Source organism: Onychostoma macrolepis, chromosome 24 (assembly GCF_012432095.1).
Source record: "Onychostoma macrolepis isolate SWU-2019 chromosome 24, ASM1243209v1, whole genome shotgun sequence".
NCBI classification, from domain to species: Eukaryota; Metazoa; Chordata; class Actinopteri; order Cypriniformes; family Cyprinidae; genus Onychostoma; species Onychostoma macrolepis.
In genome coordinates, this window is record NC_081178.1 from 21,562,913 (window position 1) to 21,576,025 (window position 13,113).

General features: G+C 35.3%; 1 protein-coding gene across 1 annotated transcript; it reads left to right on the forward strand.

Moving 5' to 3' along the window:
* The first annotated feature begins 1,559 nt into the window (after positions 1-1,559).
* pcolce2b (procollagen C-endopeptidase enhancer 2b) lies at positions 1,560-12,800 on the forward strand. Its single transcript, XM_058765424.1, has 9 exons — positions 1,560-1,820; positions 2,007-2,115; positions 4,381-4,636; positions 7,336-7,460; positions 7,578-7,714; positions 7,836-7,999; positions 9,351-9,434; positions 10,692-10,859; positions 12,175-12,800. The coding sequence occupies exons 1-9, from the start codon at positions 1,744-1,746 to the stop codon at positions 12,303-12,305; spliced, it is 1,251 nt and encodes a 416-aa protein (XP_058621407.1). The 5' UTR covers positions 1,560-1,743; the 3' UTR covers positions 12,306-12,800.
* Positions 12,801-13,113: the final 313 nt, after the last annotated feature.

A 13,113-nucleotide genomic window follows, 5' to 3' on the forward strand; every position in this document is an offset into this window, starting at 1 on the left:
TCCTAAAACGCAGAGGTTTAGTTGCCCCGAACGTCTGAAATGAAATAGTCAACTGGAAAAAAAAGAAAAAAAAGCTTAATAAAGAATGTATAAGAGATTATGTTTAATGTATAAATGATATACTTTTTATGTTATTCTTACAATAAAAAATTACTGTTAAATTTCTGCAAAACGAATCAGGCAAAGACGTTGGCTACTTTGCAGGTCTTTAGTGGAGCGGAGCGGAGGAGGCGCCCACTGCTGGCCAGTGACAGAATAAAAGACTGAGCTCGTTATTCCTCCAGGGGGCGCGCGGCGGTTTAGAAATCTCAGAATGTCTTTGTAGCGATATTTGGAATATTTATTTACAAAAATATAATCACAAAGATTTTGGAACCTGCCGCACAAACGCAATTCCGCATATGCAATTTCTAAAGAATCTTTATTTTACATTTCCTTCCTCATAGAATAATTACAAACAGCGTTGAGAAAAGTAACAAGCATCAAGTCACATAATGCATGTGTTCTGTTTCGGAAGGACGTAGTGCTGGTTTTGAGTATGAACAGTCTAAAAGAAAAGTCTCATGTAGTGAATCTGATATTGATTCATGCAAAATTCCATAAACACAGATGAAAATATTCAGCCAGACCTCTCTCTTTTGTTTGCATGAAAGAATTTGAGCAATACCTTCCATTGATCTAATTGTCTAAGAACAAAAAAGCTTTAAAAACTTTATCTTTTTGTAGCTCTTTTCCTATGTAAGTATTTTTATTTTATTTTATTTTTTCAGTTTGCAATGTAAACACCCCCTTTTTCTTCTGTAGCCTATTTGTTTATATTTCATTTTGTTGTTATTGTCTATCTTTTTTCTTCTTCTTTTTTTTATGTTGATGGTTGTATTACTTTTTGTATGCTACTGTTTTAGATTTTTGAGCATTAATAAAAAAAAAAATTTTTTTTTTAATTAGCAGACTATGTTATAGCCTACTGTATTTTATTCATTTTATTAATTAAATGTTATTATTTAATATTTTTATTACGGATTCATATTCAACTTAATGAGCTGGTTATTATATCAAATGGTAGCTTTTTTAAAACCTCTAGATGTGGCTATGGAATAAATAGGCCTATATGCAAGAAAGAAAATAGCACTCATTCCGTATGCAAATGATGTAATTTCAGATTTTCAGTGGTGGAACATTTTGTTAACTGAAGTAAATTTTATAATCTTATATTACTACTATATCAAATCTAACTAGAGATATATTAAAAGAATTGTAGCGTACTGTCATTTCACAATTAGAATATATTTCACCACTGAAGCCACGAAGTGGCGCTGTTATCGTTATTAATGCCAATAATTCATAGTATCCTATTTGACAGTTGTGTTGTAAAGAGTGTAATAAACTGAATTTAAAAATAAATTGCACGAAAACGGTTTCTCTTACGTTACCATACGTAACGTTACTTGAAAAGTAGGCTACACTTTGAAAACAAAAATGTATTTCTTCTTTTTTTTTTCATGAAAATGAATCCCCAAATGAATTCTCTCTCTCTCTCCCTCTCTGCATGTCTTTGATCACAGGTTTGGAAAAAGGCAGCTGTCGTGCTGCTCCCTCCTACAGAGCAGAACAAACGCTATATTCATCTGAACCTGAAACTCCCCCGAGCAACTTCAGGACAGACGGAGCACAATAATATCATTAATGCAGCTGGACGCAGACACGCACGCCGTCTGATCTGATCCACTGTCAGTTCTTACAATGTGGAAGATCTGCGGTGTCCTGCTCGCCTGGGCTCTGCTGCTCATTCTGCACGTGCGAGCTCAGACTCCGAACAGGTAAGTTTCTTCAGTCATGATGCAGGCGCACAAAGCTCATGTATGATCACACAGCTAGAGGCGCAGCGTCGTGGTGCATACATATGAAAGTTTTATAATAATTTATTCATAATGACCATTTGAGGCATTACTGTAGAAACGAATGCGGCATCGATGCAGGTGTTTATTTTTCTTTCTCTTGTCTAGACAGAGCTTCACGTGTGGTGGGAATATCACAGGAGAGTCGGGTGTTATTGGTAGTCAGGGTTATCCGGGCGTCTATCCGCCGAATACCAAATGTGTGTGGAGAATTACAGTAAGTATGAAGAGACTCAAACTGATGTATCATGTATTCGGGTAAATGAAATGCGAGTGTAAATGACGTTTTGGCTCTAATAGATAAAACCATATTGACATTTTCTGAAATAAAATCAGTGCCTGGTAAAGAATAGTGTTAAAGTTACTAGTGACTTAGTTTTAGGCTTTAAGTACTGCAGCAAAAATAAAACATGATGTTGCCATGTTAATTTAAATAGATTTAGGAAAAAGAAAAAAGAAAAAAAAAACACCAATCAGAAGTCAGTATGGCAGAATTAACCAATCATCATGCAAATGTAGTGACATAATTGCTGTAGGTTATTTTCCTGCCTTAGAATATGCATATTTGTTTCTACATAAAAAATAAATACATTAAATAAATTCATTTAAATAATACATTAAATAAAAGTCCCTCATATGAATTTATATGTTTTTAATCCACAATCCATCCACTGTTGCCATTTTGCTACTTTAACACTACTGTTGCTGTGGGTTGTTTTGTAGTCCATGGGTTTGAGCAAAATGCTATTTTGACAGAAGGGAAAACTGCAGAAAAACTATGATTGGGCCAGTTTTGATTAGAAATAGACCTTTTTCACATTTCCGTGATATTTATCCCCTGGAATGTGAATTTTACTGGAGGACCCCCACCGAAAAACGTGTATTTTACCCCCCGGATTGCGTTTTTTACCAATTACAATTGGGCGGGGTTTTTTTTGTGAAAACCTGGCAACCCTAAGTACCACTTTGCAATCCCATTTGCTCAAATAGCAAAAGAAAAACTCCACAATAGTGTTTTCACGACGTTCAATCAAAGAAAAAAATAAAAACGACAGATGTCAAATTTACCATCTCTCCCATAGACGCTGCATTAGAAACACCCTCACATTAGCGTTAACTAGTTTTTGTTGTTGTTGTTGTAATTTGAGACAAATGTGATATAATACAAAGAATAGTCTTATAAATGTACATACATTTAAAAATATATATATATATATTAAAAAAATAAAAATTGATTTACGATGCTGATGACCGTTGAAACACGTCATCACAGTCTTGTGAAAATGGTCCATTTGAGCTGGTTTTGTTTCGAAGACCTGGCAACCCTGAATCCATCTGCAGCACACTTTCAGAGGAAAAAGGTACAAAAGCTGTCACTATGGCTGTACCCTACCGATATGTATGATTTTGGTACTTATATGTACACTTTAGGTACTGGTATGTACCCTTAGGGGTAAATAAGGTACAGAGTTGTACTTCTTGAAAATGTACCGCCTCAGTGACAGCTTTTGTACCTTATTTCTTAAAATGATATATGTCCAGGAATGTATCCACACAACACCTGCATTCATAAATAATGTACTTTATCTACAGAACTTCTTCATCGAATACAGTACATGCTGTGAAAGTTACCAAGTAAAAAGCCTGTATTCTAGACAGACAGATAAAACAGACTTTATCACTAATCAAAGTTTGAATGTGTCTATGTGTTTTAAGGTGAAATAAGTCAAGTAAAATGTATTAGGAATTTGAATACTTCTCTGATTTGCATGTACTTTAATGATGATGTAATAGAAAATCATGGCAAGAATCAGTATGTGTGTGGTTGTGATCTGTCTTTGGTTTGGCTGCTGGCAACATTACATCCTTGCAGCAACTCCAGCTTTTTATTGCATTGCCATCATTGCATGTAAGAGACTCAGCTGGTGACCTGTCTGACTAAGAGGGTTTTTCCACTTTATTTTAAGAATCTTAATTATGCTGCATAATGTTTTCCATGTTGCTGCAGTAAAATGCATACAATAATGTATTGAACAAAAGGAAGTATTTTTTCCATTAACTTTCTCTTTTCTAAGCCATGAACCAAACCAACCAACATTACAAACTTAGTCATTTGAAAAACACAAAGAAATTTTAAATATATATATATATATATATATATATATTTAATCACACTAGACATGAAATTTCTGTCGACAGACACTGCAAAGGCTCATAATAGGTCAAACACTATAGTGTCATTTTTAAAAACATAATTCAACATAATCCAAAATGTAAAAGTTTTGCAATGCTGCAATCCTGCAGATTTAAAATCTTCTATTAGTCACACTTCTTCGTTTCCTGTCTCCTGTCTGCGAATGACGTAATCAAATCAGAAATGTCAGTACAATATAAATGGATGACTATAAAGTCTGCCAGATGTTTGTGAGCGCAAGTGCGTTCTGATCCAGTTAGGTCTCAGTGTGACATCTGTTTCTTGCAGGTTCCAGAGGGCAAAGTGGTCGTCCTCTCATTTCGTTTTCTCGACTTAGAGAGTGACAACCTGTGCCGCTACGATTATGTGGATGTTTATAGTGGCCATGCCAATGGACAGCGTCTCGGCCGCTTCTGTGGGACATTCAGGCCAGGAGCCCTTGTTTCTACAAGCAACAAGATGCTTGTACAAATGATTTCTGATGCCAACACAGCTGGCAGCGGCTTCCTGGCTGTGTACTCTGCTGCCAACCCAAATGAACGAGGTAAGAACATCATAAAAATGGACCATAAAATTGGCAGATAATAAGACCGACTTGCTCTGTTCAACTCGGCAGAGCCAAAGGAGTTTAGATGTTTTAATGTGTTTAAGATGTCTAAAGTTCAATGGATAAAACCATCATACCACCTTTCCCTTGCTTGCATCCAAAATAATCCATAAATCAAGATGTTATTAGGCAAGGATTATGTTTAAGAGGACAAAGGTCGACTTTAATGAGCATTTAAGAGCTATCTGACAACTCATAAAGAAGACAGAGGTCAAGAAAATGCAGGGGGAAGAGAAATGAATCTTTGAGACAAACAGTTTCCGTTTAGTAAATCACTGAAAGATCTTGTCGAGTCACACAAAAGGAAGAAGAGCCTGGTTTTAATTTCACTAGTTAAACATAAAGAGATTTTCTCTGCAGGGTCTGACAGTTGATTTAGACTACTCTGTGGGAGCTGGAAGCTGGAGATCATTGCAGTGTATTTTGTGGCTTGATGTGGAATTTCTCACAGTGATTCAGTGATTGGTCAGACCCCCAGAGGCCGTCTTGCTCACCGAGTAACTGTATAAGCGATGAGACGTCTGCTTGGCCGGAGCAGGACAGCTGGAATTTTAATGATTTAGATTGTGTCTCTGTTTTTTGTCCATCAGTAGTTGACAGATTGCTGTAGCTGTTGTATGCCAGTAACACTGGAAGCTTGCAGTCATCATGATTGCAGATGTTATCAGGTTTTGGTTTTGTGGAAAAGTTAAGTCCGTGGTTAGTTTGGTTACTGTTATGTGTGAATCTAAAGAAAGAAAAAAGGTTTCATTTTCGCATTTCATTTTTAATTCTTATATTATATAATTAAATAAATTGTACTTTTTCAGTGAGAACCACTAATATTTTCAACATTATTTTCACATGAATTTCATGGCAATTAAAGGACAGTTTGCCGATTTTTAACCAGCTTTGTATTGTTACAATGTCAGTACTTGGTAGTATGTGTAAATGGACAATGTGTATTCTTACTCTGTGTTACCTGCATCCAGATATCCCTGTTTATTTGTCAAAAAAAAAAGAAAAAAAAAAAGATTTTGCATCTGCCAATTTTGGCAGACTTTTGACAGCTCCAGGGCTTTTGTTAAATTTGCATATCGAACTTCCGCAATTTTTCCTCCTTTAATTCATTATATTCATTCATTCTCATTAGACTCTCATATAACTAATTACAATAATTTGGTGATTTGTACTGTATTAAAATTTAATTACAATTTGTAATTAAAATTATTGTATATACTGTATATGGTGCTGTCAATCGATTAAAAAAATTAGCTAATTAATCACTTTTTTCCCCCCTGAAATTAATTATGATTAATCATGATTAATCCCACCTAACATTAAAGTTTTTAAATATACATTTATATTGCAATAATTTCACAACAAATCTTCAAATGAATGTCGAAAAAACATGAAGACAGTTTATTTTTTAATTTGTTTAGTGGCATCTTTTTTTATGACTGAAGGCGTGTATCACTGATACCAATGCTACTGATGTCTCAAATTTTTTCCCCTAATATTTAACCATTGACTATAGCCATTCATGGTCATATTTACTGTGCCCTTCAGCAAGTAGGAAATATACAGAAATTGGATAAAGTTATCAAACACAAAATTCTAAATTAAATATAGATGAATACTAAAGCCACACAAGTTATTGATTTCCTCTTTTTTTCTTTTGTTCTTTGATTAACAGCAGCTGGGTTATTAGCTTATTTGGCTGCTATTACTTTAAGAGCTGCCTCTACTGGACGTGACGTGGATCTGACATGCACGCTCATAGTTTCATTCGCACTTTAATATGACATGATACAGACTACAGAGTGTGCCGCCGTATCTGAAGAAGATTCTTTTTACTGATATATGGCCTGACAACATCTCACCTGACCGCAGTTCACTGATGTTCTACTGAAGCTTCCTGCTCGTTTGACTAGCGCATGTCACTGAGGTGAAGTTGGAGCTTGCGTCTCCAACTTCTATATGCTTTCCAAAGCACTCCCCCATCTGTCATTGGTTGGACAAATAGATGGTCCGGCCCCAAACACACACACCATCGTCCGACTCAGTGTTGCTGTTTCAATCTAGTTTGAATTCTCAAATGAACTTAAGACATAAACCCAAAATTGGCTTACTTTATAGTTGAATTAGCACAATAAACGTGAATAGAAAAAAATATTTTAAGATCTAAAACGTTTTTTCACTTTTATATGCAAAATATTATTTACTATTTTTTTTGCGTGACCTATGACTGGACACTTTTTTTGACAAGTTTAGTAACATTCAGTCTTTTCAGTATAGCGTAGCGATCCAAATGGCCTGTTTCAGCTCGCACACAGATAGTTTTATAGTGCACTGGATAGCAGCAGGCCTGGATAAAAGGTCTCGGATGCGAAGAAGGATCAAGTCTGGAACTGCACATGATATTCCTTCTTACTGCACGTTTAAAACAAGTCTGTAAACTCTCTCATAATGACAAGACTGTTGGGAAGGACATTTTAAAGCCGGCCAAATATGATGCTGTGCAATTATCTCATGCATTCCTTTTAATTAGGGGTGAGCGACCTCGCGCTGGATGCTCAGTCTGTGTTTAGAGTTCTTTTAATGGAATTTAAAAGAGGAAACATTTCGTAAACTCCTGTCTGGATGGATGTTTACAGGGGATCAGTACTGTGGTGGGAGATTAATGAAGCCGTCAGGAACCTTCAAGACCCCCAACTGGCCAGAGAAAGACTATCCTGCTGGAGTCACATGTTCTTGGCATATAGTAGCACCGAAGAACCAGGTGGACTCATTTATTTATTTGCATATTACAGTTTCAATTAAATTTTTAGTGTATTGTTTATCTTTAACTTGAATACAGACAGGTATAATACCTCAAAATGTGTTTGTTTGTCTACAGATTATAGAGGTGAAATTTGAGAAATTTGATGTGGAGAGGGACAACTACTGCCGTTATGATTATGTAGCAATTTTTAATGGTGGAGAAATCAATGATGCTAAAAGAATTGGGAAATACTGTGGTGACAGCCCACCCGCGTATGTATCACATCATTCGTATTAAATCAGTCCTTTGCTCTATTTTCAAAATATCAACATGTAGCTGTTAGCAGTACTTCTTTATTTGCGTTTTACATTTATATGTATCTCTCTGCTTTAGACCCGTGTTCTCAGAGGGGAATCAGCTCTTCATTCAGTTCCTCTCAGATCTCAGTTTAACAGCGGATGGCTTTATTGGTCATTACAAATTTAGACCCAAGAAGTTTCCCTCCACAACCGTTCCACCAACCACGTCAGCACCACCCACCACCACCAGACCGATACGTAAGTACACCCACAAAACCTGCTGCTGAGGGCAATTCTCTCTAATCATACTCTATGGAGTTGGTGACCTTAATGTTAGCCTACATTACAGGGGTTGCCTTAGGGTTAAAAGTCAATGACTACTCATTAAACATCCCTGTTGAAACCCAAATTGAGCATCCCCAACAATATTTGATGTCTTGTGAAATTTTATTTATTTATTTATTTTTCTTCCATATTTTGATTTTTTTTTTTTTTTTTGTAGTTGAAATTTTTCTGGATTCCTTTTTTTCCGTTTGAATTGTTATAAATTCAGTTTTAATGGTTAAATCAAATTTTAGTAATTGAAAAGTGTGTCTAATTAATTAAAATAATGAAACTTACAATATGATTTAACACCAATTTATTAAAAGATGAACAAACATTACATTTTTTTTTTTTTTTTATAAATTAGATGTTTTGTTTCTAACACATAAAATGTATATTATTTCTAAAATATATTTATTTTTAAAGTGTAATGTTTTTTCCCAAATTTCTGTCATTTTTCCATTTTAATGGTTCATTTAAAGTTAAATAATGAAAATGCATGTCTAATCAATTGAATTCATAAAACTTTAACAACTAAATTGTTATATTTTTTATTGTTAGTTTTCCTTTATTTTATTTTATTTTATTTTTTATTATTTTGTTTTATCATCAAATCACCAATCATCATGTGACACAGAAGACTGGAGTAATGATGCTGAAAATAAGAATAAATTACGATTTGAAGTATATTGAAATAGAAAACCAATAATAGTTCACAATATTGCTGTTTTACTCGATTTTTAATAATGCAAATGCAGCCTTGGTAAGCGAAAATACTTCATTCAGAAATATTTAAAAATCCTGCCAACCCCAAACTTTTGTGAACTAAATATATTTCTAGAAATTAAAAGGTGTTAAATGGAGCTGGAAGTAGAAAACTGCTACAGTATAGCTGGATTTAATTAGCCAAATGATTTAATGAGCCAAAATATTGATCAAATTATTAGTTTGCTGCCCATGCATGGTAACCTAAGCAGACAAGCCTTTGGCATATATACTGCTAGTATTAGGTGAAATTTAATTGGTCCATTGAATCATTTAAATTATTTATTTTAATAATACATATGTAAATGACAGAGAGGAATTTCAGGCAATTTTACATCCATTTCTTCTTTGAGACCAGCTTTATCCAATTTCTGAAGCTTGTACCTAACCCTCACTTCTTCGCTTTTTGCACGCACATGCTAAAAGATAAGCTCTGCTGGCTCAGAGTCAGTAAGCTACAGTAAAACAACTTTTTGAAGTCTTTTTTTTTTTTTTTTGCTATCTATACTCTTCTCTCCAGCTTTGAAGTACTCTGCAGCGCTGTGTCAACAGAAATGCAAACGGAAGGGAACCCCTGAGAGCCACTACTGTTCCAGCAACTTTGGTAAGAGAAGCCCTCTGCAGTTGATACTAACTTTTTTTTGCTGACACATGAAGACCCACACACACAAGTGCAAAGTGAGGTGGGATCTTGTGGGTGGGGGGCATCAGAGTAAGTGGAAACAAATACGGATTGTTCACATTTTGTCTATAATCTAAGTGCATGTTTTTTTCAGCATGCTATCTTTGGCCTGCTGGTTTGTGTCGTGTTTCAAAAGATTCCTTGAGCGTTTTTTGCCATCAGTACAGTGGATTTGTGTGTAGGATACAGTGCACTTTTGTAAATAGACTGCAGTGGACTGTGGGTAAACTGTTGGTAAATGGGAGTGTTGATTCAGTCGAGCTCTTTGGCTGTAGTCGCTGCCCCTGGAACAGGTCTGCAATGTTCATGTCCAGGAGCGAGCAGATATTTCATTCTGATTTCTGCTGTTTACTTGGATTTGCATATGGGGAAATCCTGTGGTCGGTGGAGAGCAGAGTCATGCAAATGTGAACGATGGTGGAAAATTACATGCACATTAAGTCAAATTTGTATAATCACACACTTTATCTACCATCCAACCTTGCAGAAATGAATAAACACAAGTTTAGGATGTTAGGATGAAAATACATGTTCAAATAGTAGACATAGGCCATATTTAACATTTCCCAAAATATACCAGTTTGATTCTGCTGCTTCTACTTCTTGGTCTATCAGAAGGAGTTTAGTATGGAAGTCCACTGAGCAAAAAAATAAAGTAATTGCGACATTTTATCTCACAATTTAGATTTTTTTTCTTCTCACAATTCTGACTTCTTGTCAGTTGTAAAGTCATAATTGCATGATAGAAACTTACAGTTCTGAGAAATGAAGTCAGAATTGTGAGATTTAAACTCAAAAGGCAAAAGTAGGAGAAAAAAAGTCAAAATTGCGAGTTTATATCACGCAGTTCTGAGGGGAAAAAGTCAGAATTGCAAGATGCAAACTCACAATTGCGAGAAAAAAGTCATATTTGCAAGTTTATATCATGCAATTCTGAGAGAAAAAAAATAGAATTGCGAGAAAAAAAGTTCTGAGATAAAAAAAAAAGTCATAATTACCTTGTTTTGTTTTTTTATTCAGTTGCGGAGATGGGTTTCCATAGTTTAGTTTATTTTAAGTAAAAAGTACTGAAATTAAGAAAATACCCCTAATGAAGACAAAAATGTTGTCAGAGCCCAAATTTTGGCAACAAGCTAAGTAATTAAAAGTAGTCTCTAAAAGGTTTTTTTTACCCATTAGTGATCACTGGAACAGTCATCACCGCTGTAACGCGAGGAGGTAGCATGTATGCCACCATCTCCATAATCAATGTCTACAAGGAAGGTAACCTTGCTATCCAGCAGGCTGGCAAAACCATGAGCACAAAGATTGTCATCCTTTGCAAGAAGTGCCCCTACGTCAGACGAGGTAAGTGCCTTCTTCAGCTTTAGTAACATGCTGGACAGTTTCATCTGCCTCGGAGACCTGCTGAAGCACATCACTGTAACCTCTCATGCTGAATATATAATTGTGTTCCTGTTAGTAATGCTTCTTTGTTTGTCAGTGTGTAAAAACAAAGAAATATTTCAGTTTATTTTCCACTTCATTTCTGAGAACAGCATCTGTAGCATGATGTCCGTTACCACAGACTGAAATAACTTACAACAGGTTTTCTGTTAACTCAACTGTGAGCTATGTTTGAGTGTAAGATTAAAAAAAGAGTAAACCAAACATTCCACAAATGTTTGCTAAACAAAATGATGCCTCGTTGTATTTTGGTAATGAAAAAAACATACAAACTCTTCCCAGTTCAAGCAGCGAGTTGCTCTTAAATGTACATTCAGTAGTATGGTGTCAATTTAACTCTTTCTCCACCATTGACGGAATTAATAATAATAATAATTTGATGTCATTTATGGGAAAACGCTTCCCTGCCAGTGACAGCATTTCCAGAGTTATATGGTAGGTGGTGCGATTACACATCATCTAAAAGAGTACAAAATCTCTGAATCAAAACAGGCGAAGAAGCAGAAACAAGCAGTCCTAAGTAAGCAGATGCATATGTAAAATAACACAATTATTTTATATTAGCATGTACTCAGGAAGTGGTTTAGGACTGTGCAAGCTTTGGAGGTGTTGATGGAAGCTATCTACTCCATCTATGTTTTGATCATCATTCTGAATCCAATCCGATCATTTGTCTTTGACAAAAATGAGATTTTCTCAGCTTTTTCTTCAAAATATAGTTGGGGATCTGGGGCCATGAAAATTTTGTGAAAATGATCAAAAATGCAGGTGGCTGGCAACTTTTAAAAAATGGTGGAGAAAGAGTTAAAATATTTTACATAATAAGAAATAAATAGTATTTTGGTAAACAGTGGTGTTCCATCAATTTGTTCCACATACAAATAATAGCTGTAAGTTTGAAACAACATGAGTATAAGTAAATAATTGCAAAATGTTCATTTTTCAGGGTCAACTGTTCCATTAAATTTGTTTCATTAAGTAAGTGGTGCATTAGTCAGCCTATTAAATAGTGCTTGTTAACACTAAAGTTAGCAGCCAGGCTCACTGCCAAAATATTGTTATGATGAAATCTCACTGTCATATGTTTATACGGTATATAAACATATGGAGTGGATAGCGCAAGTGAGGCCCCAGAGAAAAGCTGATCCAAAGCCCTTCCTGAATGTCTCTGCCGTTCCGTCACTGCATTCAGGTTTTTTCTGTGTGGTGTCGCTAGGTTTGAACTACATCTTCATGGGCCAGGCAGATGAGGAGGGCCGTGGCATGATCGCCCCCCATCATTTCATCATGGCTTTCAAGGCCAAGCACCAGAGGGCCTTCAACATGCTGAAGAACAAACGCTGCTGAGCTCTTACCGACAAACTTTGCTCTCAAAATCCACACATGGGTGTGTGATGTCTTCATATTTGCCCTGCATGTCCCAACTTCCTTCATCGCTCATTCCAGAGGAGCCCGAAGGCTGTTGAAGCACATGGCACACGCCTGGTTGGGCTCTCTTGGTTCCTACTTCTCTTCTTACTGTTGTGATGAGCATCAAAATGGCAGCAAGAGCAAAAATAGTAAGACATGACAGATGAAGAAAGCTAAAATGTAAAGATCAAGATGACGGTGTTTTGAATGGCACAGTTTTCAAGATATTTCTAGATTTTTGATCAAATAGCAAAATTGGAGGAGCTGATAATGTCTAAAAGGCAATAAACTAGTAGCACACCTTTGAAATAATGCTGGATATGTCACATTTTGTCTATAAAATATTTTAATAGAAACGGATACCTAGTGGTAAATGTTAAGTTATAAATTATTTGTTTAATGAAAGAAAAAATAAAATTCATTATCAGTTAAGTCTTGGATATTGTCTTCATGATTTATTTGGCATTTGTTTAATTGTATTTTTGTAAATGTATTGCATGTTTCCAGAATCACATTTCAACTGATTTGAAAATGAAAATTTAAAGGAAGTTTTCAAAGTTCAAAATATTCAAGTAGTTCATGTCAGAACATCTGTTTCTAAAATTGCCTAGGGCTCAAGAGTGCTTGACTATGAAGGGCACTATTCAAACATTTAACTCCTTAATAAACTCTTAAAAGGGACAATTATTTTCAGGTTTGTTTTTAATTTCCTTTTCAGCATCAAAATACCACAAAAAAAAAAAAA

Coding starts and splice junctions, on each gene's coding strand:
- pcolce2b (XM_058765424.1), top strand. CDS start 1,744: ATGTGGAAGATCTGCGGTGTCCTGCTCGCCTGGGCTCTGCTGCTCATT. Junction 4,637..7,335: donor TGCCAACCCAAATGAACGAG/GTAAGAACATCA, acceptor GGATGTTTACAG/GGGATCAGTACTGTGGTGGG. Junction 10,860..12,174: donor GTGCCCCTACGTCAGACGAG/GTAAGTGCCTTC, acceptor TGGTGTCGCTAG/GTTTGAACTACATCTTCATG.